Source organism: Balearica regulorum, chromosome 4 (assembly GCF_011004875.1).
Source record: "Balearica regulorum gibbericeps isolate bBalReg1 chromosome 4, bBalReg1.pri, whole genome shotgun sequence".
In the NCBI taxonomy this organism is placed as follows: Eukaryota; Metazoa; Chordata; class Aves; order Gruiformes; family Gruidae; genus Balearica; species Balearica regulorum.
The window spans coordinates 21,092,969-21,120,266 of NC_046187.1; the positions used below are offsets into that span (position 1 = coordinate 21,092,969).

At 40.9% G+C, this 27,298-nt stretch overlaps 1 protein-coding gene across 7 annotated transcripts in view; it reads left to right on the top strand.

Annotated features, from left to right (window-relative positions):
- Positions 1-27,298, top strand: part of ADGRL3 (adhesion G protein-coupled receptor L3) — a 524,509-nt gene that overhangs the window by 242,576 nt on the left and 254,635 nt on the right. For all 7 annotated transcript variants that reach the window (XM_075751372.1, XM_075751366.1, XM_075751367.1 and 4 more), the window contains exon 4: positions 251-464. In XM_075751372.1, coding sequence (XP_075607487.1) covers positions 251-464 — 214 coding nt within the window. The remainder of the gene's footprint in view (positions 1-250; positions 465-27,298) is intronic.

The window sequence follows — 27,298 nt, forward strand, 5'->3', positions numbered from 1 at the left end:
CCTGTATAAAAGTGATCGCTAGCTTATTTCTGAGATGAGAAAATCAAGTTGCTGAGTGGAGAAGTGATTTCTCTGGGAAGCCAGCAAGCCGGGGAACGGACCTTGTTTCTGCAGACCGTATCTCAATGGTACCAAAATTATCTTAGTACAGCATATGGATAAAACCTGCTGCTAAACGTCGTTCCACTTTTAATCCTAGCCTCAGTGTGGAAAGTAAATGTTTGCTGTGTTTCTGTGTTAATCCTTGCAGCTTTCAGCCGTGCCCCGGTCCCCATGGCTGTGGTCCGAAGGGAGCTGTCCTGTGAGAGTTACCCCATAGAGCTTCGCTGCCCGGGAACAGATGTTATCATGATCGAAAGTGCCAACTACGGGAGAACTGATGATAAAATCTGTGACTCTGATCCTGCTCAGATGGAGAATATCCGCTGTTATCTGCCAGATGCCTATAAGATTATGACTCAAAGGTATAGTATTTAATATTCTTTGTTTGCCGACTTTTGGTTTTTTAATCTGGTGTGTACACACCAGTTTGTGTGTGTATTTGCATGAGAAAATGCAGGTACTTAGTCTGTATGTATGTGCACAGAATTACAGCTATCATTGCTAAACTGTGGGTTTAACAGAGTTGGGTTAGCATCACACAATATAAATAACACTTGCTGTAAGTACTACTAAGAAGTCATCTTCTTTTTACTCACTCCATCCCAATTTTACCTCTGAAATACATAAATATCAAGGCTCTTAATGAACATACAAATGAAGTCTTTCTCAAATGCACATTCACTAGTTTTTGTGCTATGTTCAAACAGTTGGCCAATAATCTCCTTTAAACAATTAATATTTTGTGTTCAGAATAACATTAACCTTTTTCAAAATACAAATAAAAGTCTCCATCATTCATCATGTTGCCTGGCTTAGTTTTAGGGAGGATCTGAATTCCCAGTTAAGGACTCGCATTAAATTGGTTTTGCAGAACACTTGCTAAATTTCTATATAATAACTATTGCTATTAAGTGTGGCTACTCCATCTGGAAATGGTAACTGATATATACGCCGTGTAGACCGACTCCTGTATTGCAGAGCCAGTTTATTCCAATCTAGAGGATCCTGGTTATCCCTTTAACTGTTGCTGATTTTTTCAGAGTATTTTCTGTCACAAGAGGTGTTGTGGGAAGGATTTGTAAGTCAGCTGTTGACATGTAATTGCATTCAGTACATTTCTCCTAATAACTACACATGAATAATTATTCCGTACATTTGGCTGTTAATGAAATAGTAACAGAAATTCGTATTTCAGGGTATTAATAAAGGTATTGACATAGGCAAAGTGTTGCTAATTGAAGTCATGACAACAGTGTTTGCATGGTGACCTAATGGTTAAAGCAGTGCAAGGTTTTAATGGAGTATTTTGCTATTGTTTGCTGTGAAATGATTTGCACTAAAAGTGGAGTTGTGTGAGCAACAGAAAAGAAAGCGTGGGTTTCATCCAAATTTTTGACCTCCCTTTATAATTGCTCCATATCAAGGATTTAGATCTCAAAATGCAGAGAGGTCTCGTGAAAAATGTTATTGTCACTGCATATGGCTCCTATAGGCCTATTCTTTAAGTTGAACCTCCTTGTGTAGCTGGTTGAAGTCCTGTTTGTAGGATTGTGTCGGTTACATTTTCAAGACAAGTGGAAAGGGTAACAACACGCCATCAGCTGGTCCCTTGGATTCGGCATGGTTTTAGTGGAATTACTGTAATTCTCCTGTTCAGGTTGTTAGTGGCTTCAAGCAGAAACCCTTAATCCTCTGCATATTGGCAGAATAAAACCGTGTCATCCCCTTTGTGGGCCATTACAGAGTACAAAGTATTAATATTTTTATATATACGTAGTAGCATCCTCCAGGCGCTAGCTTCCAAGCTAAATGCAGAGCTCTGCAATCTTCTCGTCAGTCCCCAGCGTGTAGCAAGTCCTCAATAAACATTAGCCCTTTGGTCAGGGAGGGCACATAATCATGTTGTAGGTCCATGGCACTGGGATGAAAACTCATGTTGTTTACTCGGCTTCAGATATCATCACAGCAGACTCAAACAGCTTAGCAGAGAGTTAGCAGCAAAGCGCATCTCTGGGGCAAAGCATCTCTGTTTTCCCATTTGGGCAGAAAATGGTACTGTAGAGGATGGCCACTGAGGGGGAAATTTCTTGCAAGGGAAAAGCAAATCTCTATTGACAATATTAATATCTGTGGGGCCTTGCTTGATGCCGTTTATCAGTGAGGAGGCTCAGGAAAGGGTGGTGGCTCTTTCCATTTTAGCCATTTGATGATAAATTTTCATGAAGGAATGTGCAATCATATTATTAATTGGGTACTATTGCGTTGCTTGAAAATAAATATAACCTGGTTCTAGTTAAAAGGCAGGTTAAAAAGGGGAAAAGTACTCTGCTTTGCATTTTTATGTCAGTCTCTTTTCTTTTTTTAATCTCCATTAATTCAAAGAGTTGAAACAATTTAAAAATAAAACTATTAAACTGAAATACATTCTTAAGATGCAAACCAGTCTGCCAGCTCACAGCTCCAAGTACACCATATAACTGAGCCTCTGAAAAAAGTAGTTTAAAAGGAAAATCGTGACAGTCTAGCAGCTGTGGCACTAACTATGGCATTTTCTTCTGAAAGCCTCTACCTGCAAAATTAATCAATTCAGCAGGTTTTGGGTGGTTTTGCAGATGAATGCAGGCTTTAATACAATGAACTTGTCTTTGCTAACGCTGCGGGGTGGGGAAGCAGCTACTGGGAACTAAAGATCCTCATGGTAGTGTAACCCACATGGTAATCGAAGCTGTCTGCATATGGAAAGAAAAGTGACATGTATAGTGTGTGCTTATTATGCATTGATTAATTATTGCATTCATAAATACACAGTCCCCTTGTAGGTTTTATAATACGTTGTCTAACTGCTGGCAGTTCTTAATCAGCAATCCTGTACAGTCATCGTAGACACATTATGCATGTCTTCCCCATAGCATGGCTGTGGGGAAGGGGAGAGGGAAAGGTGGGAAGAAAAGTGTGTGAGAGATAGATGTTGTTAGGATATGAGCTGAGGCTGCAAGTGAGTGGGATTTATGGTAGATATTAGCAATTGCTCCCCCAGTGCACCTTTCTCCCACCCCAAATAAAAAATATATTTAAAAAATGGGCTAGTGTGTTCCTTTCATTCTGTATGTTTATTTAAATTAATTTTGCAGACAAGTACGTGGGGTTATTTTGAAAGGGAAAGGCATAAATCTGATGGTGTGTTTGTGGAGCCCCCTGAGCAGAGGGAACACAAGGAGTTCTTATTGCAAGTTTTGCCCTGAAAATCTCTAAAATCTTTGGAGTATTGCTCTAAGTAAAGAACATTTAAACAGCTTGTAGGGAGCTATTTTATAGGAAATTAAATCTCTGTGGCCTATTTTGTTTTTTAACTTGCCAGCTCTTCCTTCAAGCAATCAAGCAGCAGCTGCCCATAAAAGCTCAGAGTGCTTTATGGACTGAAGTTTTTCTGATATGATTAGAGAAAAATGTATTTCATAGCATGTTTGCTTTGGCAAAATGTCTTTTTGAGGGCTGTAACAAACAATTAAATTCTAACCATGCCCATTGTAAACGGTGTGCACTGTACCATGGGGGACTTTGCTACGTCCTCCCTTGAGCAACTGTGCCACAAAATTAACATATCATCTATTCAAACAGCCAGGGTTCTCTGTGAACAACAGGGAAAAGCAGCCTCCTATTCCCATAAGAGTTGCCTTTGTTTTTATAGTGTTAACACGGCTGTTTAGTCTATTAGAAACACCCTAAAGAAAAAAAATAGCTTTTAGCGCACTGTCTTGAATTTCTCATGGATCCCATCCACCAAGGAAATGCCCAGCTCAGAAAGACAAAATGTGTGTATTATTACTTTTTGCATGCTGGTGGTTTCACTACAAGTCAGTGGAGCTAGTCGCCTCCTCAAAATGCCATGCAAATTTAAAGCTGCAACTCAGGCGAGGGAATTAAACATTTAGTTGCCTCCTCCTTGATTCAAACAAATACGCCAGTGCATGCTTCTTTTTAAGGCACGTGCTTAAGTGTTTTGTGCGATGAAGACCTGCCCATGTACTTTCCTGGGTTGAAGGTCTTCCAATGGAAGGAAGAAGATGGGTGGATCAGGTTTTGCGTATATGTTCGCAGAACTGCGTGCTGTCAATAACACCTTTGTGTTAAACTTTGTATTTTGAAACAGTCTGTTTTACTGAGCTGCTTATCCTTTCCTGTAGGCTTTAACCTTGTATGTTAAAATTGGGGGGGAGAGTCCAAGTAGCAAAGCTGGCACGTAGGTACACATACACAGAACAATTGTATTTTTTGCCTTAAAGGCAAGTTTAAAGCTTTCCTTTTGCTTTCCAGATATCAGGAGTAAAGGGATCCTTGTCTACCCCAACCATTGTCTGCTACTCTTAAGCTGGAAGAAGGAAAGGAGGGATCGAATAATAAGACAAAACCATCAGGTGTAACAGAGGAGCCAGGGGAGAAATGTTCACAGCTCTCAGCAGCTGTTCCCAAAATCAAAGCAAAATTCCTTCTGCCTTTTTAGTATTTGAAGGTAGCAAACATGGAAAGCTCTTGCTGGGGAACTCTCTCATATCTCAGCAACTCAAGAGAGCTCAGTTCGCAAAGGGGGCAGCTTTTGCCTTTTGCCACAGTAGAGCTTCGCAGAGCTCTTGTGTGCTACTGTTGCCACTTCTGGCTTGGGGATGATGGCTGAAATCTGCTCAGCTCTCTCCTCTGTTCTCGCCTGAAGAGAGCATGGGACCATTTTGTGTCCCAAAGGCAAGATACCTCTTGCCCAGAGCTTCCTGCTGCTCCCAGGACACAGAAACCGCAGCTCCTCCAGTGGAGGACATGTAGCCTGCACAGTGCAGCGGGATGTGTACCCTCTGCTCCACTGCAGCTGGTCAGGGTGCCATCTGCCCCCAGCAAAACGCCCTGCTGCAGTGCGGGTCAAGGCCTGGCAGGTCAGCGCTGCAGCTCTGCTAGTCTCCTCTGCTGGCTGAGCAGATAGAGAATTGCTAGTAGCTCTGCAGGAGGCACAGCTGGGAGGTGCTAGATGCCCCACTGACTGCAGTTGCTTAGATGAGCTAGTTTCCTTTAGGTTCAAGTCTAATCTGCATGGTTTGTCCCTGTGGTTTCAGTGTTGGCATCATTGACGAAGCCTGCAGGTCAAGACCTAGAGTTTAAAAAAAAAAAAAAAAAAAGGGCAGTTAGGAGTGTAAGACTTGTCAGCTGCTTGACGCTCTGAGGTTTCCATTCAGTTTCATCAGAGAGCCTGATCCTATTTCATGAGGAGGGGCACTCACAACTCTCCTGGTAGTTGGAGGGATTGCGACAGGCACTTTGCACAGGGTGGGTGAGAAGAAAGAAATTGTGTGAACCAGCTTGCATTACACTGCAAAGATTTTTCATCTCCTGAAGGGCTGTGTTTTGTTAATGTTTTTGGTTGATGACCTGAAAAATGCAGGAGTCTGAAACGAGTGCCATTATTATTGTAATAATATTGCATCTCATGGTGTGCTGTTATTGATGCTATCAGCACCTGTGATTTTCAAGACACTTCTCAAATGCCACTGATCTGCTCTTGCATTGGGAAAAAAAGAGGCAGAGTTATCTGTATTTTGCAGGCAGGATAATTCACGTTAATCATTCATAAAGTGGCTGCTGGGTTTGTTCATACCGATTTTGGGATGTTCTTGTATGGTCTTTTATATTAAGTAGCTTGTCCTGTTGCATGTGGGGAGGATGTGCAGGACAAGGAAAGCTGCAGACCTGGAGGCTCTGTAATGACATGGCCGTAAGTAGGATTTAATGAGCAGACTTCAGCTGAATTGCAGCACAGTTGTGTCAGGATCTACAAAATTAATGGCATATTTCTCAGAAAACAGCCTCCTGCTTAGACGTTGTCATCACCTCTGACTCGGATACTGAATGCCCCATTTGGTAGGAACCCCTCCACCTTCCTCTGCATTCTGAGTACATTTTGTAAAGACTGCCAAGATACTACTCATTTTTCTAAATTTGTTATCACACAGATGGCATGGGAAATGCATTTCTGAAGGACTGAGATGTCGCAATGGAGAGCTAGGCTTTTCTCTTTCTGGGAAGCATAAGTCTGGTGCTTTGAGATCGCCACGTGAAAAGCATCAATATGGAAAAATACTAATGTTTCAGTTAAACAGTAGTTTCTGTAATCAGTATAAGTGAACAGGGAATAATGAAGCTCACGTTCCCTGGATTCTGATTTTAAAGGCTAGAAAACAAGCCTCAGCACTTCGTTAAACAATCTATTTTTTCACCATGCAGAAAGATATTTTAAAATGAAGCAAAGCCTACTAATCTCATCTTCACCTTGACCCTAGGACAAGGACACATATGCTATTACTAAGAGGGGAAAAAGCAGGAAAAAGCCACCCAGTAAATGCTCGTGGAGCAGTGTGCACTGAGCTGTTGAATCACTCTAATAAAGGTTGCTACTTCCCAGCCTGTACAGTCTTAATTTATCCTACCTCTTCCTTTCCTGAAAATGCTGTCAGACCTAAGCAGAGGAGTAAATTCTGAAAGCGACAGCCCCCTGGAATTGCCCTGGTACCCTAGTAAATCAAGGCTTGTCAGACCAAGCATCTCAGCTGATTGCAGCTGCCATGGCAACAGATGAGGAGGAGGCAGTAGTTTCTGAAGGTAATTAGGTTCCAAACAATGGAAGGCTCTGTAGATCAGAAATAATGCCTTAGGCTTCCCCGGGTACCAATTGGTAGCCGTGGTCAGCTATAAAACACCCCACTTATAAATAAATAAATAAATAAATAGACAGTTGTGTTGTGCTGTGGCTGCTGGTTTTTGGTTGCTGTTAGCGTACGACTCCAATGCACTATAATTTGAGAAAATCCAGACTTGAGCTGAGAAAGCAATGTGCAACTGACGGCCTCCATGGCCAAAGGGAAAGGCCTCCTTGAAGTGCACAGGCTGGAGGAATTCGTCATTGATGTTTTCTAAGACCATTTCAGTTTGCCAGCTATTTTGTTTTGTTTAATTTCAGTTTTTCCCTCTAACTGGCCTTAACTGACAAAGAGAAGACGTGGGATAATCTCTTGGATAAATCATGTCTTGAAGTGGCCTCAGAAGTGCTGAACACATGATGTGCTGAAAACCATGCAGAGAAAATCCAGGTTTATTACTTCATCCATTACTTTGCTCATGTGAAAGTGGCCGGCTCCAGCCTGTCAGAGGGAAGGGACTGGCCAGCCCTTGGCAGCCTGCCGCGTGTAGCTTTTGCCAGTGGGAGAAGACCTATGTGAAACATGCTCCTGTCATCTGTTTTTCCTGAACGTCTGAGGCTTGTTGAGAACAGCAGCTACTAATTTGTAGCCAGGGAGGAAGCGTTGAGCAAAGATGGAGACGTTGCTGATAGTGGTGTCCACCGGTTGAAATGTGTACTGCATTTATTACCGTGTTGTGGGAGGTGGGTGAAAGCACATAGAAAGCCTTACTGTAACTGCAAGGAGGACGATCAGGGAAGATGCAGCTCTCGGGTACTGTTCTCTGCTTTTGCTGAAACAGGTCTTGTATCATACATTATCCGAGATGCCTGAAGAACAAAGTTTAAAGCCAGGCATCTGCATGCTGCTCATGGCACCTTCTGCTCATTGCCTAAATTGCTGAAGTGATGAACATCAAAGATGCTTATGCTCAGTCTTCCTACATCTTCAGTCTGCCTGATTATGACAGCCTTACAAGGCCATCACAGGGCTTGGTTTTCATACGCTTGGTCGTCATGAGGCTTACGTTGATTTAGAGCATTGCAAGATAGTGTATAAGGTTTATTCAGGCTAAATGGACTTACACTGTCTTAAGATAACAAAGAAATAATTTGGTTTGAGTAGAAAGATACATGCATGCTCCTTCTCCAGTTAGTCTTCTGACTAGAAATAATGGCTAAAGGGCTGTGAGGTAAGATGACTTTGAAGTAATGCATCTGTATCAGTTTCTTTTTCTTTTTTCTTTCTACTTGTACAAAAGAGCTCAGTTAGTCTGTGCCTGAGGTCAAAATTGGGTTTCTACACAGGGGATTGTCTATTCTCCAGGATATTTCAAAGCTTTCATTCAGCACGTTTTTGACTGCATCGTTTGTGGAATCTTTGGAGCTTGAACTCCATATTCCATTCCAAGACATGTAAAACCAGCGCTGGGTTATACCACACCCTCTCTTTGTGTATGCCTGGGATTTCTGTACTTCTCTGCAGGGCTGGAAACACTGTCTGCAGACCTCACTTATCTTTGCATGCTTGCAGTTTGGCATCCACAGTGTAGCTTTGCATTTTATGTGGTCACTCTGCTGATACCAAACGCAAACAGGCAAAAGATGGGTGTTAGGCACAAATCATTCTCTTGCCAGTGTTAAAAATACAGACTGACACAGGCAGTGTTCCTGGATCATCGGTTCAACGTGGTCCTTAAATGTAAGTGTGAGTTTTGTTGGTGGGATGAACTGAAGTTTATTTCAACCTCTTTGGGGAGAAGAGGGACTGAATGGCTTTTATCGGAAGCAGTGACCCAAGAAAAGGTTTTGCTGCCATTATGATTCAGGAGAAGGATTTTATGTATCAGTAAGCAGAGTGCATAAGAGATGCCGGGCCGTATCTGTGATGTAAAGGAAGGGCAGGATATGGAATTTATGATTAGAGACATCTTCTATGCATTATGCATAAGATAATACATTGGCGTCGGTTATATACAGTAGAAGCCGTAATTCAGCTGGAGTCCTGCTGACATCGTAAACTGGAAGACAGCGAGTAGTTCACGGGCAGTATTAGAGCCTCTGGACTGAATTATGGCCTCAGCATTCAGTCCGTTACTGAGAGTTGCAGTTCGTAGTAGGCAGTATATTACGTGCTTTTATGTGGACTAGGAGCGGTTACAAAGAAGGAAAAACTTTATTGCTGAGATGCTGTGAGGAATGGCAGATGGAGTTATGGGCAAGAGAACCATAGAAAACTATAAAACTAATGCAAGGGAAGAAGGGAGGATTTGGAGCTGGCCAGAAGAAAAAATGCCAGAATGGGAATAGAGTTTCCTCACGGAGTCACTGGTCTGCCCCCATGCCCTGTCCTGCCCACCTCGGGGCAGGACACAGCATCCCTTAGTGGGCAGGGTCTGTTTCTGCCACCCTCACGCCTTTTTTCATCCCAATCCCTCATAGTTAGAGATGGGGTTTCACCCTAATGCCCAAGATTTTTAATATTCTTTCTACGTTTTCTTTGTTAGCATTAATTGCAATTGCTGGATATTCCTGCTGTCCATATAAATGGCCAAATTTTTTCTGAATCTCATCAAGTCCCTGGTCATGATGACTTCCAGGAGCTCTAAGTCCAGCAGGATAATAGCTTATTGTGTGAAAAATGATTGCTTTTTGTCAGGTTTTAATTTCATTGCAATCCCTTCTCAGACTGTGAAGACAGAGGCATCCAAAGCTACCTTTTCCATTTCTGTTCATTAGCTTGTATACATTTGTCATATTGCTTCTAACTTACCTGCTTTCCAAGGGAGACAGTTATGATCTTTCAAATATTTCTTCTTATGGGACTTGTTTTAGGTTTCTGTTATGAGTGTGTGAAGGTTCTCATTGTTTTTCCCTGATTACCCTTTAAATCTGCATCACCGTGTTTGAGACAAGATGAGCTGTACAACGTTCCAGTTCATGCTGCATCATCTACCTATATAAAGACGTTATTTTTTTATTATTATTTGTACTTTTTTTTCCCCTCCTGTGAAGCCTACTCAAATGCTGAAGGTTTTCTTTATTTTAAGCAAAACCAAAAGGACAGAGGAGAGAAAAAAAAAATTGTTTGTGATGATAAATTTGAGAGTTTGAGGCCATTTCTCTTTGGAAAGCCTGCTTCCTCTCTTCCTTTCCCCAAGTGACTTTGAATTACGCAGAATGTCCCATTTGACTCAAGAGTATTACAAACCACACAAATATAATTACATCCTTCCCCAAATGCCTGTTCTGTTCCTGATAAATTATTAGCTCTCTTGGTCACTTGGAACAGATTGTTCCACTTAAATGATTACAGTGGTGCGCAGCTAGCACTAATGGAAAGTAAAGTTTGGTCCTTGATGCTAGTACTAGCAAATATGTGGAGTAAAATATAAAAGCAACCGTTAGGTTTGAGGGAGCAAGGTTAATTCTGGAAAAAAAAAATAGTGCTTGTTGCAGGTGTCTGGGGTTTGAATCATACATATCAGAGTCCTGTGCTCTCATCAGGGATGTTGGTGGACTGGAGGTATGCTCAAGATGGTACCTCAAGTGGTCTTCCCATGGGTAACTGAGAATTACATGTACCAAGGCAGATGAGTCATCTCTACTGTTCATATTTGGGGGAGCAGGCGAGAAATCTTTAGGATTTCTCTAAAATATGCCTGTGTCAGAAGTGCTTCTTGCCACCCTTTTGAATTACTGACAAGGTTTCCAACAGCTGAACACAGGCATCTAATATCCGAGGCACCTTAGAAAAAACCAAACCCCTTAACTATACATATGCACAAAGAATATAGGTCACCTTCAATGCGGTGGATTAGACTGAACTCTGGAAAATCAATTTCAGTTGATTAGTTGCACTTGTAGCTAGATGGAAAGAGTTAAAGCCAAGCACCAAACAACACAGGCTAATGCCTGTTGTGTCAGGCTGCGATCCAGAAAACACTTTGGTGCTTGTGGAATGCCGTGTGCATGACAGGAGCTGTCTGAAGCTGGTGCGGAGGTAGAAACATTCCAGGAGATCTTTGCAAACTTCGTTTTCGTGGCCTGGATGGTATCCAGGCGGCAAAAGCACCTGGTGGGTCATTTCACCAAGTCGCTGGAAATCAAAGGGACCTAAGGTCATCTAAGCAGCCACCTACTTTGCTGCAAACGACGCTCATAAGCGGGTTGGCAAGCCAAGGGTGGATCACATCCTAGTCATCACTTCCCCCTTTTCTAGTGACTGTAGTCTTCTATGCCCAGAGGCAGAAGTGAAACTGAAGTTGTAAACACTTGGCAATTATTTAAAAACCAAATATAAAGACTGAAGGGAGAGGAAGAGGATGGAGCTTTTCCTTTATAGTACTTAAAAGGCATCTCGTTGCAGATTCAGTGCCAATTGATGCAGCATCCCCCAAAAATGTTTTTTTGTCAGGAGATTTTGGTTGGAAGTAGAAACCACCTATGACTAAAGTGTCCTTCAGGAGGACTCATGTATTTGTGCTAGTATTGACAACAGGTAAAGTAAATTCCTTTATGTCTTAACAGCCTTTCTCTGTAGCTTAAATTTTAAGGGTTTAAAACACTTAAAAGCATCCATTGCAGCCAGGAGCCTGACTCCCACTGAACTGGCATGAGTCCTGGGTTCCCAATATCCAGAAATTTCTTTTGGAAATGGAAGTTCACTCTTATTGGACTCTAGTGCCTTTTAATATTTTGCTCATCATCTAATTTGGATCTTAAGTATACCAATTTGGAAACAGCCTGCCTGACATCAAGCTCTGAGTTTTTAAACTCGTATGGTTTAATAAGATTAACTTGCTGCAGTTCTGATACAGCCTTCACTGAAAGCTTATTCAAATTAAGAATCAGTCAGAGGGGAAGTAGCCTCAAGCATAAAGTAGGAATGAGATGGTGCCAAAAATCGGGGCTCCAAGAGGCTCTGTTGTCTCACCCTTCAGTGAGAGCAGAAACCTTTAGCTGCCAAATTAATGCACTTGGGGGGGGGGAAGCATAATTAAGAGATGAAAAACAAATATTCCCTTTTTCAGCTGTCTTCTTTGGAGATATACGCAGATATGCACACATAGAAATGGATACATAGTTCAAAAACTTTCTTTTTTGAAACTCTAGAATATGTATGAAAATACATGGGAACTGGGTACTTTCTTGCATGTCTGCTTGAATTATCAAGAATAATTCAGAAAGTAGAGCATGGCCACTAAAATGAATGAATAAATAAGTGAGTTTGAGGAGTATTCCTGCCAAATCTGTGTTTTGGGACTCTTCTGCATAAAAGAATTAATTCATGTTTTTTAATCATGTTAGTTTCTTCCAGTGTTTCCTTGCATTTCAGCAGCTGAGCATCTCGACCATGAGTTTAATTTCCTCAGTGTTGGTATGGGCAATCCTGATTGTGTAACCTCTTTTGACCCAAGGTTACATCTTAATCCCCTTCCTCCCAAGGGTATACCCTGAAGTTTGGCAAGTACCATGTGATTTTAAAATGTGTACCATATTGATAACACGGATATGGAATCAGGGCCCTTCTGGTTCTGATTTGAATTCTGAGCATGTCGGGCATTTTTATTTCTTCCATGAAGAAGAAAATTCTCAGCAGAGTTTCCATGCATAATTTCATTCCACTGTTTCAGCAGGAATAAGGCAGTTGTGAAAGAGGAATGTGAAATCAAGAGCCCAGCACTTTTTGAATATCACAAATTTTATTAAGTGTGTTACAGGAAGGAGGAAATCTATAGGACAGATAGGACTTTGGTCACAGCCCGGTGTTGCTTAGCTAGAAGAGAAACAAAGCCACAGTGGTTGCAGTGCTAATGTGAAGACATGCTTAGCATTGGCAGCAGGAATGGCTGGAGTGCTTAGTTGTGACTACGAGGCCCTGGGGTAAGCATTGGGTAATTTTGAAATCCCTTTGCTGTGACAGGAGCTATTGTCAGGCATTGGTTACCCAGACCTGGTCCAGGGGGAGGGCTTAACTAGAACAAAATGGTACAAAGATGTTTTAACCGCACAGGAAAATAAAAGATTTTGAGAGACCTAGATTTTCAGGGGTACATCTTTTGTAATGATGATGAAAGTGTGCCTGTCTTGTCTTCCACAGCAGTTAAAAATATACTGAAAAGCAAGATGGTCTTCTGCTGAAGTTGGTTGCCGTATGATGTAGCCCGGGTGTCTCTGTATAGATAAAGCTATTGCAGTGATGGTTAATTTGCTTGCAGGGCAAAGTGTAGCTGGTAAATCTTCTTTCTGTAGGTTGGCAGAAGTGTACAAAATCCAGTTTGGTTACATTAAGTATTTCTTCTATGCTTTTTTCCTCTTCCAGATGGCTATTGCCAAAATAGACTGTATACAGTATGATGTTTTAAATATATGCATTTCTTTAATGTGCAACATTTGCCATGTTTGTATATACATCTAAGTTGACTGCATATATGTAGAGAGGGATGTACATATGAGAAAGTACAGCAGCGTGCACAGAAAAATAGCAAATGACAGCCTTTTTTAAAGAGGAAACTTCACAATTCTTGCCTTTCATGTACATGAAGAGTATAAATGATTTAAAATCAAGAAGGAAAGCAGAAGCAACTCACTGTGTCTTCAGAGAATTAAAACCAGTGTCAACATACAGAAGACCCCAAAGGTGTTGCAGTGTACTGGCAAATCCAGATTGTTTTGTGATACATATATCTGTTGGTTATTTGTTTTTCTTCAAAACCACAAAGCAAGCAAGCAAGTTGCGGTGCCCTGGATGTCTGTTAAGCCTGTGCTGCTCCACCACACATGGTGCTGAAAAATCACTGTCTTAATATCCCACCCAGGTGTCGTGACTTTCAGCTCGACACCTCCAAACTTTTATGACTCCTAATCAATGAACTCACACTGTGACCCTATATCCCACTTTTGCCCATGGTGCATAAGACTGTGGTAGGCAAATGGGATCCAAGGGAGCTGGCTCCATAATATGCCCAAGAATTTAGCCTTTGACTTCTAACTGCTTAAATTTTTCCATCTTATCCAAGCTTTTTGCTTTATTATCATCTTATTATCATCTCATTATTAGGCAGTGGAGAAAGCTGTAACTCTTGCTTTAATACTTTCTGTTTTCTCCTGGCTTTACATCTGCTAGATTTTTTCTTTCTTACTAGGAGCTTTTCAGTGTCTTTTGCTCCCAGGTGATCACTGTGTTTTCTCTGTAACTGTGAAACCTGTGCTGTTGTTGCTTATTTCTAAGTAATCCTTATATCTTTTTTTTTTTTTTTTTTTGGTTGCAGGGACTTTTGTTAGACTAAATGGAAGTTTAGGTCCTGAGTTGCTCTAGGTGAGCTGCACTTTGCAGACTGCAGTCAGAGTGCCCGGATTTGCAAGCACTGAGGATCTGCTGTGCTCAATACAGCCTTTGTGTGGCTGCACCAGCAAATGCCCTCAGCGGGGTAGCACCACCAGGGAGGGCAGTTTCTATTTTCAGTGACTTCTTATGACCACCATTATAATGGGAAGCGAATGGGTAGGCTATCTTCACATTCAGGTTTGGCACTGAACAGGCAGTCTGTATCTTGGTGGAGTATGTCGCATAACAAGAGAAGAGGGGGATTTCTTTGAGGTCGCACGGTCAGCCAGCATGGAATTAATATTTTACAAGGCTTTGTTCTGTGGCTGTGTTCAATCCCTTCGATCTTTCCTGCTCCTAATGAGGTGGGGCCCCTGACTTTTGCTGAGCAATGCAGGTGGTTCTGCCCGCAGTAGCAGATAAACCTGTGTTCGTACTCCTGGCCTCAGGCTGCGCTCTGAGATGGCAAAACCCCCGAGTGTGGAGGCTCTTCCTGCCATTTCAGTTCAGCTTTGAGTAAGCAGTCATGCTTCGCTGAGGCTCTGAATAACTTGAGATGGTGTAAAGCAATCCAAGCAGCAGAACAGGGTGGAAAGTACAGGACTGTATGCACAGAGAGCAAAACCAGATGAGGTTATAGCCTGGGAAGCACTGGCTGTGGTTGACATTTCTAATGGTGTTTCGGAGCATCAAGAGCCTGATTCTGGAGGATCTGGAATAACTCAAAGCACTGTTAGGCGTTTTAGTGGCTCAGCTCAACCAAGGACATTTCCTGAGTCACAGTGGTCATCCTTGTGAGTAAGTGTAGGATCCAGCCTATGACTTTTGAAGGTCCCTTGCTGCAAATTTCAGGAGGCCACAGAGAGGACAGAGAAGGGAGAGAAATGTGCTGGGGGGTAGGGAGAATGAGGAACGTTTTAGAGTGAAACCTTAATCCGAGGAATTGGCTTTTTTCATCATGTAGTAAATTCATTAGTCATGTACAGCAAGGAAGTTGATTTATGGCTGTTAACTATATTGAAATGATGAACGTAGCTTCTTGAAATTTAGTGGCCAAAATTAAGGCCTCTCCAGGCATTAATAGATTAGACCACTTAAAACAATTTAATTATTTATCCTGTGCAAATGGGATAGGATATTTCTAGAGTGATGCTTGTATTGCTTTAGACTTATATTAGTATACACGTGTTTAAAGCTCTGTTTGTAATTCCTACTAATTTCCTAATGGCACGGAGTGGTGGAGGATGGGAAGGACCTTAGCTGAGGCTTAAGAATTTTTGATTTTGGGCACTTTGGAGAAGAATAAATATATAAGAATTTCAGTTTGGTTTGAGCTAATGCTCTCTTCCTCTGCTTCCCATAAACTCTGTCAGCACCTGTTTGTAAAGGAGTTAAAGGAGCAAAAAGGGAGGCTGTTAATAGCACAATGTATCTGCATTAAAACACAGTATTATACATATGTACTGCTATTTTTATTGCTGTAGTATGTGGATCAAGTGATGTCCCATCATGATAGGCTCTGCATATACATAGTTCCCCACCTGGAGACCTTAAAACATCAGTGTATTTTTTTGTGAGTGATCGTGTCATGCAGTCATATCATCTCCAGAGGAAATGATTGTGCTGTAAGTGGCTCATCCTTAAGTGCTTTCCTCCCCAGAAAGAGAAGGAAATAATTAAGATGACATGAATTATGTAAAACAGACTTGAATAAAGAGTGACAGAAGGGCTGGCTTTGACAGCTGGATGTTAAATGAAATTTGTTTCTGTTGTTATAGATGCATAGACTGTTTTTAAATGTATAATTTATTTAGATTTATTTAAAGGGCAGAGGAAAGAAACAAGAAATCCCTGATGCGGAGAATTGAAATAATGAGTTGTTATACACACATAAATAGTCATTACAAAATATTTTATTGGTCTATTTTTGCTGTATTTATAAGGGCATTTTAAGACTCCTTGAGTCTGTATTTTACATGCACGCAAATACACACTGCATTTTACCCAGCAATCCTTATTGCGTGCTTAATTGAGTTAATAGCAGAAAGACGGGAATACTCCTGACTGCTCCAGCTTGGCTCTGGGGAGAGAATGAATTTTTCATCTTTTCCAAAAGAGAATTTATCCTGAACGGCTGTATCTCAGTCTATGTTTTATTACTTATACCTTTAAGGAAGCCAAAGCTGTAGGTATGGGAAGGCTTTCTACTCTAAGCCACAAGAGCTTTAGCTATGAAGTCAAAACATCTACAAAGTACTTAAATTACATTATAATGGTGGGAGGAAACAACGGTTGGGGAAAAGGGCCATTTTGAAAAAACGTCTTCAGATGATTGGCTAAGGTAGAATTGATCCTCTAGTTAAGATCGTAGAGTGCTTTGTCAATGTGTCCAGCAGCACTGCGGACCAAGGATTTATACAGTGAGAGGAGGAATGATTTCTTCTGGGTTTGTTAGACCGAGTCACGTCAGAACTCTTCTACTATTTTGCTCGTGACTTTTCCACTTACACTATATGCAAATACATGCTATCACCATTAATTTTAGTCTTTATAAATTAATTATTTTCAAAATTTGGAGTATTCAGCAGCCTTTACTGATTTCATGGAGATTAAACTGGAGCAGTGCTTAGTCCTGAAGCAGGCAATTGTGGTAGAACTTGCCTTCAGGGCAAATTCTTGCCTACTCTCCTCTCTTATCCTTGCTGCCACTGACTTAGTAGGTTTCACAAGGTGTAATATTATGCGTGTTGTTCTCTATTCTCTTTTTTTGGCATTCTAATATTGTGTTAGAGCTCTTAGGCACCCTTGGGGCGAGTGTCAGAGGTTTCTGTTCTCCTAACCAGCTGCCTTGCCAGCACTGTGCTTTTGCTTTTCTCCGTGCGAACACCTTCTGAAGTTTTTAAGGCTTATATATCAGTTCAATGTAGAGAGAGCTCTCTTCTTCTGCCTGTCCGTGGCATTTACTTTCCTGTAAGTTGTTTGGAATGAATTGATGTCACTGATCCTTCTGCTGATCCTTTTTGTTGTAGATATATTTGATCCCTTTGATTGCTGCTGACAGCAGGATTGTCTGATAGTCTGTATCTCTGGATGATTGCTTAATTGCCTCTATGACACCCGCAGTAATACGGTCAGGAATTTGTCACTTTGGTCCTGAAAATCATAAAATGTGTGGTTTGCTCGCAGTTATTTTGTGGCACTTACGGAGAACTCAAAACTGAGCCTCTTTCTTTCCTATTTTTTGTATATAGTCCCAAAGTTGCCTCCAAAGTTGCTCTTACATAGTAAAATGGAGCTAGTTGGCAGTTTGGTAGGCAGACAGGCAGAAATGCTGCGGAATGGTGGTGTGGTCAAAAGCTCTGATCCTTCCCCCACTGCAGACACACTGCTGGCTCGTTCAACAGAGGAAAGAGGGCAGCTTCCCACACCCTCCACTCCTCATCCTGATTCCACCCAGAAACATGCAATGTGTGGATCATTGGAATAATTCCCATTCTCTGTTGTCCTAAAATGGAAAGCATATACCTACTCAGGTCAAGAATTAAGTTGCAATAATGATACTTCATTGTTGTGTACCTCTGCCACCTGTATTGGTGACAGACAAATAAGAATTTCAGCAGGGCAGTGGGAGCCGAGTTACAACTCGGTCAAAGCCTCTGGCATTCCTGCAGTTTTGTCTCTTGTGTGCTTTCTCAGAAACAACCTGAGTAAAACAGACTTTCCCTCAGTTGAGGTGTGCAGTAGATTCTGTTTTCTGAAAGAAGCGGTGCCATTCAAAAAGTCTTTCCTGTGATGAAAAAGTCGATTACCTGCTTGTGTGTCCAGATCTGTACTTAGATATAGAGGATTGATGGACATGCAAATGCAGCATCAGAATTATTTTTTAATCATTGTTTGCTTGATTGTTATTCTTTGATGAAAACTGTTCTTTCAGCTTGTCAGAAGAGAAATGCCACCTTGAGATCACAGCCCTGTGGGTAATTCCCACAGGGCTCAAGGGAGGACTGTGTTTTAGTTGTGAAATGCAGACTGCTGGCTGAGATTTTGTCCGCCAGTGCCCTTTCTCCACAAGTAAATGCATGCACTTGGGAGAAGTGTGGATCCTTCCCATGCCGGAGATGATGACTTTGTACTAGGTCATCACAAAGTGGGGCATCAGTGGCATTGACAGTAGCTGCTCACGAGTGGCACAGTGCAAGGGGAACCTCTCTCAGATGGTTTTTTGGGCCCTGTGGCTGCATCAGGGCAGCAGGAGAGTTTTGACATCTTCACCTAAGGAGGATTACTGAAACCAAACTGGCCAGGAAAGCTGGGTGTGACAGGAATCTGCCACATCTTATGTGAAGTTGTAATTTGTCCCTTTTCTCTGTAAGTTAAAGGCACCGGGTTTTTGACCTTATGGAATGGCAAGTATTGAATAAATTAGAGCAATTCCTCCTCTGCAAGCCATTTTAATGTGTGCTTTGGATCAATAGAAAGAATGAAACACATGTCAACACAGAAATTCTGGAAAGAATGTAGTGGGGAGACTGACACCATAGATACTAGAGGAATATATTTGTCTCGGCTCTCCAGAAGCCAGAAGACGGTGTTGTTCAACTAACATAATAAAAAAATGTACTAGCAGATCCCATTCAGATTACTGAAGATGCCTTTTCTGTGCTGAATCAATGTTTAGGTGAGTGTTGTGAGCAGGGAGAAGTCCCCTGGATAGCCATTTGCAACTATTACTGCCAATAACCTCCTGTTCCTGTTCAGTTTTCTATTTACAGGTTGCTTGATGTGCAAATGGGTGCTATATATTAATTTTAGCATTAATTTATACAGGACAGGTTACTTGTGAACACTAAGTAAAATTCTATTTCCAAGAAATATTAGAAAATTCGGTTTTTGTGACATTCTTGTGTGTTAAAATACATGGTTACATCAATGGATGCCAAAAAAACATATTGAATGATCTGTAAAGCTCCCTTGATGTCCTTTCCACCACCATTAAAAAGGTAATGGGGAAGAATGGAAGTGTCTCTATTAGCAGTCTTAATTTTAATTAAATGTTGCATCTGTTATATTATTTAATGAAGATCTTTCTGTGCTTAAAGGTTTGCATCTGTATCAGATAGCTCTTTTGCTTGACAAGTACTTTTGCCTCTTAGAGAAATTTTGATTGAAAAAAGCCTCCAAGATGAAGGCACCTTTGAGGGGAACAAGATGTGCATGAAAGCCTGGTAAACAGCTGGATGATCTTGTACAGTGCTGGATGGTTTGGTTTTATTGGTTTGGGGTTTTTTTTGTGAGGCTTTTTTTTGCGGGGGGAGAGTGTTGCTGGTGTTACCTGCTACATGCTGTAGCAAACTGAATTTAGAAAATGGTGAGAGAGTAAGGCACACAGCAGACACAACCTGGAGGCAGACAATTTTGGTCAGTATTAAATGGGGTGATAGCAGGGATGGAAGTCTGTGTGATGGTTGAGAGACATTTTGTATTTTGAAAAGGAGCCCAGAGAGAGGATCTGAGGAAGAAGAGGGGGAAATCTGGGTGAAGGTGAAAGGGCTCACTGATATAGATGAAAACCTTGATGTGGATCGTCAAGCATCTAACTCAGTGATACTCCGTGTTCTCTGGGGCATGGAAGCAAACAGAGGCCGTCCCTCACTTCCATCACATTCCAAATTAGATTGTGCCCATGGGGAAGATGTAATTCAATTATCTCAGAGAACCTCAGCATCGCCAAGACACTGGAGTGGCTTCACAAGCATCTCTATGACTTCACTGTACATTCGTTATCCCGGCCCGCTCTCCTGTCACGCCTCCCACTTTCCAGTTGATAAGAGCCTCTGCCTTCCATTTGGTCGATTAAATGCTGTAAATTCTGCGATGAGGGGCAAAGCATTAAATTTCTCAGGCGCGTCTGCGTGTCTTATCGTGGAGCCGCTTCCATGTTGTTAACAGTATTTGATTCATACTGAAGGAAAATTGATGACCTGAATCCTCCTCACATAAGAGCTTCATTGTTAACATCTCTTGTTCTCAGTCACCCCCTTTTTTTTTTATGCCTTCCCATTCAATTTATCAAGCATGCTTTCGGCAATCAAAGGCTAGAAAATCGCTTTCATTCTTCAGGAGGATATTCTGTGTCATTTTATCAAGATGTGGAGCTCCTAATTCCCTGAAGAAAAGCTAAAGAAGCAGGGGCTGTAGCTTAGCACTGTCTCCCAGGTCACATTAACGGCGGATTGCAGCCAAGGTGACAACAGACCATTCCCGGTAAAAGAAAGCTCCCTCACATGCTCAAGGAGCTGTGGGTAAAATAACCTTTCTCATTGCATCAGTGTTCAATGGTGAAATGCACAGAGTCAGCTCTGGCACATGATAAACTGCTTGGGGAGGAGGCTTTGAAATGCCTGACTTCGAAGCTATAGAAAGATTGTGTATGGATTTGAAAGAATAAGGAATATCAAGGGAGTTGATAGATGAAAGAAAAAAGGCAATTAAAACTGGTCAGACAGCATCAGCCCAAGTTCAAATAACCTCCTGCTTTACAGAGAGCAGAATTCCTGACGGATTTCTGTAGCCTGAGTTGGCTGGCTCTGTGTGGGCAGGCTGCTCTCACCATTAGTATGAAATGTATTTTGTTCATGCTTATAAGATTAATTCTAACTCTTTGCTATTGCTTAATACAACTAGTACTGGTCCCCTGTTTATGTAGACTCAATATTGGGACAAGCAGATTTAGGAAAACACAGGAGTAATTAAGGCAGCTGTGGAATGGACCCACACTTAATTTTAAGTGTGTGCTCAAGAAGTGTCTGGAAGACAGGCTTGTTTGATGTTGTTTTTAAAATGAGGCAGAATAGGTGAATAATCCAACTGAAAACAACTTTTTTTGCTGTGTGCTTCTAGCGATGATACATGTGACTCTCCAGTATTTTGAGGGATTTGGCATTTACTGTTTGTACAATCTCCACTCTAGACGAAGAATGGTAGCATGGTTTTCAGCTCTGTTTTGACAACTGAAAGGGGGAAGGCTTGTCATTTTGGAAAGGAGCTTTGTTGGGAGGTACAGTGAGACTGATTATTTTGCTGCCTGCCAAACCCTTTAAAGATGGGCTGGTTCACCTAACAGCTCTAAACAAGAGCTGAGAGTTTGGTCCATGAAATGCGGCAGTCATTATATATAACCTGGTGCTGGATATTTCGGATTTACACAAGCAAGATGCGTGCGATTGCCGATTATTGGAAAGAGGACTGAAAAAAACCCCATCTAAACTTAATTGAAAACATCTGTCTGCTGGTCACCATTTCAATTTCAGTACAACTGGTAGGTCTGCCTGCCGTATGGCAACTGTAGTGCACAACAGGAAAGGGTAGGATGGTTAGTGATGCCAACAGTTATGCTAGTAAAAGGGGGTGGAGGGAAGTAAGAAAGAAGGAGGAAAAAAAAATGTACTACTTCCCTATCTAATTTAAGTATATTCATTTATCCCTTGCTTGGCTGCTGTAACCTGACAACTTTCACTCTGTGGAAGCTGTTGTCTTCGTAAGCCCAGTAACAGTCAAGATTTGTCTCTCAAGTTGTTTCTCTCATTGTCAGTCCTTGTCACTGCAGCCCTCCCAGGAAACCAGGAAAAACCCTTCGTAAGGAATTATCAATCACACTATATGATTCACTTTATTTTTGTCCTGCTCCTTTTTTTTTTTTTTTTTGCCTCTTTAATGCCCTGGGTAGTTCAGCCCCTAACCAGGAATTTCTCTGACACTAATCACCTCCTATCCATCTAGCCATTCCATCTGATAGGTAGTGCAGTCAAATAGCTTGAAGGTGTACAGCATGAAAACCATTGGGAAATGGTCAAAAATTGCATTTGGTGGTTTGCCAGCTAGGATTTTTTTGTGCAGTCCATTTGAATTTGCCGTGGTGATTTTGGAACATTTGCTTTCCTTCTCCTTAGCCAGTTTGGGCTTATACAGAAGTATTACTGAAATTGTTTTGAGACACTAATTGCATTCAAGTTGAGGGGGGACCATAGAAGATCCTGAATAGTCTTCCAGATGCACCTAATATGACAGCAATCTTACACTACCAACCTTTTCATTTCTGTAATGCTTTAAATTAAAATAAACTGATATTGAAGCTTTTTCAGTTAATGCTTTCACCTTGTTTTGTTTTCTGGTGGTCATAACAGGTAGCTTACGCTTTCTTCATTAAGGTTACTTTGTTCTTGTTGGGGTTTTTAGGTATTTCTTGTAATTGTTGGTTAAGTTGCTGTGGAGCTCTGCAGAATATCCTGGGATCCAGGCTTTGATCCAGCCCGTGGTGCTGGCTTGCTTTAATCCCTCTGCATAGCTAATTTATCTTTTACGTACTGTTTTGAAGATATCAGAGATAATTACTCAGAATGCTGGGGAAAGGGGTGGTTTTGGTGTGTACTTAAAATGGAATTGAGAAAAATTCTCCCCCCTTTCTTTGTCCATGTGTAATATCACCACTATTACAGGTCTCTTACTTTGAAATACTCTTGCAAACTTCAAGTCAGAACCCAGCCATTCCCCATTTTCTGTGCATGTTTGCCATGTGTTGTATATACTTATGCATTTTCCTCTGATGTAGGTCATAAAGCCAAACTGTCAGGTATGTTTTGTTATGAGAGAGTCACTTATTGTAGCAATGAATTGTCTTCACTGAATTCATTTTCAGCCCAACGGGGTTTTCAATGAAAGTTTACAGACACTATAGTTCAGGCAGGCAGCCAACGCAGAAGGGATTTCTGTTTGTATTTCTTTATTTCAGTGCCAAAGGAGGATTAGCTTGTGCTGAAAGGGGTAGAGAGGTGAGCTAGAAATGCTTGACCTGGTCTTTACTAGACATTTGCTCATTATTTTCTTTTGAGCATTCTGCAAGTCCATCTTCACGTGTGTGGGCAAGAACAGGTTAAAAACCATGTAGACCTGCCAAAGCTTTACAAATCTCTTTACTAGCTTTATTAAACCAAGCTAAAAGAAACCCCCTGTATCTTTTTTTTTTCTTCCTTTTATTCCCCACCCCCCCCACCCCCATAGGATTTTGGGGGTTTCTTTCTTGCCCACACATGTGTAAATGCCTGCTCGATACAGGAGGCACATTTTCATAGTTCATTAGCTTGCCTTTCCAGCCCCGGCTTGTCAGTACCCCCAACTCTGCAATGTGTTCAGAGCTTTGTTGGGTTGCTTGTGACCGTGTTTGCTTGAGTGCTGCAAATTTTCTGTAACATATCTGGTAATTTACTTGAATGTAGCACGAGCTGGAAGATGGGAACAAGCCTTTGATCTCTGACATTGTGATATCAGCAGGGGAGAAAATAAAAAACACTTCAGAGTCAAGATGTGTTAAATTAGTTGGAAAGTAAATTGACGGAGAGTTGGCAACAAATACACGCTATAAAAATCGCTAACCCTTTGAGTAAAGTATGGGTATTTTCCAGCAGTGGAAAGTAGCTTGCCCTAAAGCTTTTGTCTAAGAAAACTGGCTAGTAGTAGCAAGAGCAAAGGCTTAACATTTCTGTTCTATATCCAAGAATTTCTTTGGGGGTACCACAGCATTATCTTAAGAAAATGAAAGTTGTTAATATGGCAAGAAGCTCTTCTCATCTTATTTGGAATACTTAACTATTTATTTAAGGCTGCATTTCCTATTAATAGCCTATCAGGCTTCTGTTTGTGCCAAAAACTCTCTGTGCCCCTGTTTCTGTAAGTCAGTTTTGCTTCCTAATTCCCTTCCCTGAGCTGCATAGTAAATGTAATGTAGTTCATTTAACAACCAAAATATTGCAGGCTGTCAACACTGTCAAATGGACTAGCACAGTAAGGTTTTGAAATCTCCACAGTATTTTGATGATAATATGCAAAGTATAATCAACAAGCTACACTTGTCCAGAAAAATCCACCATCCCCCAAACCCAGCAAAAACCTGAAGTGTTTCCATCATCAGCCGTCAGTGAGCTGGGAATCCCCCTGCTTCATACTCTGGAGGAAAGTGTGCATTACTGATATATTACGTGGCCTGTAATGTAAGTTGGTAAGTTAATTTCTATATCCAGTGGCTTTTGTTGAAGATTCTGAAATAGCTATTTAACAAGTATGCATTTAAAACCTTTTGAATCACTTCCTAGAAGCCTCCCTAGAATCCCTTTCCAGAAGTCAGCTCTCTGGGCAGAGATGACACGTGGTCTAACTAACTTGTGTGCAGATTTGTTCTGCACAAAATCTGACAGCATCTTTTGAGGAGCAGTGGTGGGATGGCTAAATCCTGAATGCATTGCGACAAGGAAACGTGGAACAAAATGGTATCGTTTAAATTTAGGCCAGGAAGCCAGAGCACATCAAGAAGCAGCTCTGAATTAAGGCAGATGCACTGGGCACAGAGGAGAGCAGCCAGGGATGGGAGGCAGAAGGAAGATCAGGAGTTAAACCACTGAATCAAGTTGTTGTCCCACAGAGGAGTAAGTAGGATATGGCCATTCTTTGCAAGCGCATGTGTGGTAGCAGTTTGTATGCACAGTTTCTCCTCAATCTGCACGTGTTTATGTTTTTTTTTCCAAGGATTCCTCTCTTTTTAATAAGATCCAACTCAATTATTAAACTATGGACTTCCTTCCTTAAAACCCCACGTGCCTAGATTTCCCAGTAGTCTGACTGGAACACAAATACCTGAGTAATTTAAACAGGTGGCCATTTTCAGCATAATTACTGTGGTTGTTAATGATAAATAACAGGCTCAGCTAGCAAACCCCGAGAATATCTAATTTGTTTGCCTGCCTGCAATGGATTGTCTTCTGTACAGAATACAGATGATCCTGCTATTACAAGTCATAAAAAAGAAATTATTTCAATTCATCCACCCTAGTCCTGGAACCACTTGCAAGCTATTTGCAGGATCAGGGCCATCATTTGCTTTTGAGGGCAACTGGTCTTTACCAGCTTTAATAATATCCCAGTTATGCAGAGAGGAGAAAAACCCTGGAGCAGCTTTCTGAAGTTTCCAGTGATAGTGATTTTGTTTTCACCTTTAGCAAGCTGGCTGCTTTTTCTCCTTAATCTCTAGCTGATGACGGTATGTAATATTTGACCATTTTGATTTCTAAAAGAATATTTTTACACAGGCTATTTAAAAAGACTTTTATTTGAGAGAGAGATTTGTGCTCAAAAATGTCAGGAAAATGTCCCTTCTTTTTACATAAGTTTTTTTCCTTAAATCAATGTCATGCTTTTAAGGGGATTAATGCATGATATTTAAGCGTCTGTGTTTGGTGGTACTACTCAGTCAGTATAGGTTCTTTATAAGAAAAACATGATTCAAGTGAATCTCGTTTCCTTTTCAGCTATTTCATTAAAAATCTTATGTCAGAATACTGAAATAATGATTCGCTATCTGTACTCTTTATAATCTCAAACACTTCCCCTCTTTCCCTGTATTTCTTAGCTATAATATATAACATGGTGAAGAAAGGAAGAATTATTCTTACAATGAAGAAATAGCCCAGCAAAAATAGTACTATGAAGAAAACATCACCACCTTACTGTTAATTTGGAGTTACGGCATGCATCTTTTCCCACTTACAAATTCCATATTTTTGGTTGATTTGTATGGTTTGATACCCACAAAAAATATGCAGAATTGGGTAATGGGAAATGCATTTATATAAAGCTTTCTTTTTAAATACAAAACCTATAGATTTTAATGCAGAGTTTGTTTTCTTATTAAACCCTCCTTTAAGGTATGGCAGACATTGGAAAAAATAAAAATACTAATTTTCACTGATAATTAATCTGAGTTTCTTTATCGCATCATAGTACTAACCTTAGTAAGAATACACTTTTATGTATTGAGACCAATGCTTCGAATATCTTTGCAGTTTCCCTTTGTATTTATTAAACTCTGTTAACTTTTAAGCACACAAATCCGTTTTCTGTTTTTTCTTTTTTTTTTCTTTTCTTTTTGAGATTATGTATCTGAACAATTGGTCAAGAAATGTAATAAAATACTTTGCCTTGCTTTATATCCTTGACACTGTTACAGTTTATGGTATCATTGCTACTACAAACTTGCATTGGCATTACACAGCTTTGGTTCTAGATGACAAGTTGACAAAGGGAGAGAGGAATCTGGTTACAACTGCATTTTTTAAGTATACTAGCCAAAAAAAAAAAAAAAAGAGATGGAATTCAGTTGACCATTATTATTTTTATTTTTCAGAGAAGGACGTTACTTTTCTTTGATCTTTGAAAGCTTGTCTCCCAGTAGATGCTCTCGGCTGCCTTCTGGGGAGCATGGCATTGTAAAGCTTTTGTCTGCCTAGAGACGTCCTAAAAAAAACCCCATAAAGCAAAAACCCAGCAACAATATAATACAGCTTAGCATGCAAAAGCTGTGCATTCATGTTAAACCTGCATACATCACAGAAAATGTGCCTTGCAGGAAATTTAACCTAAAAATTTTTAGACAGTTAAATTGCAAGCATTTGTTGATACCACATTTGATATACTGCCCATGTGAGTAGCCTCTTGTATTAGTGAAAACCGTCTTTATTTTGAAACCTGGTAATGGTATTAATACATATTTGTTAGGAAACTGCTGCATCTTGTTAGTTAGAGCTGCTGAACACTGAGGAACGTCAGGGTGGACTTGTCAATAGAGTTGGTAATCCCAGTTTGAGTAACTCAAATTGTCAATACAGTGGAAGAGATCAGTGTGCAGATGCCTTTGTGGAGAGTTATATTTTGTTAAAAATATCTGATGTGTTTTGTGTTACTTGACTAAACTCCCTTTGGCAGAGAATTATGTATTTAAATTCACCTTGCAGCTTAAGCCTGATCTCTTTCAGCTGCTTGTTGCTCTGCTTGCAGCTTCCAGGCTTCTCCTCACCATCAAAGACGTCTAAGTCAAGAATACTAATAATCTGACGTCCATTGTGGTTGCAAGGCTTCATAGATAGTTATGCCATCATTAATTCTAGATCCGTGTTGGGTTTTTTGCCACCCGAAGAACATGATATTCTCCACTTCCTTTGGTGAAAATGATGCCACTGTCCAATATGCCACCATTGTTTAACAGTCTCCCTTTCCGCATCATTTATATATTACTGGCCATGCACTCATTTTTAATAGTTCACAGAGTA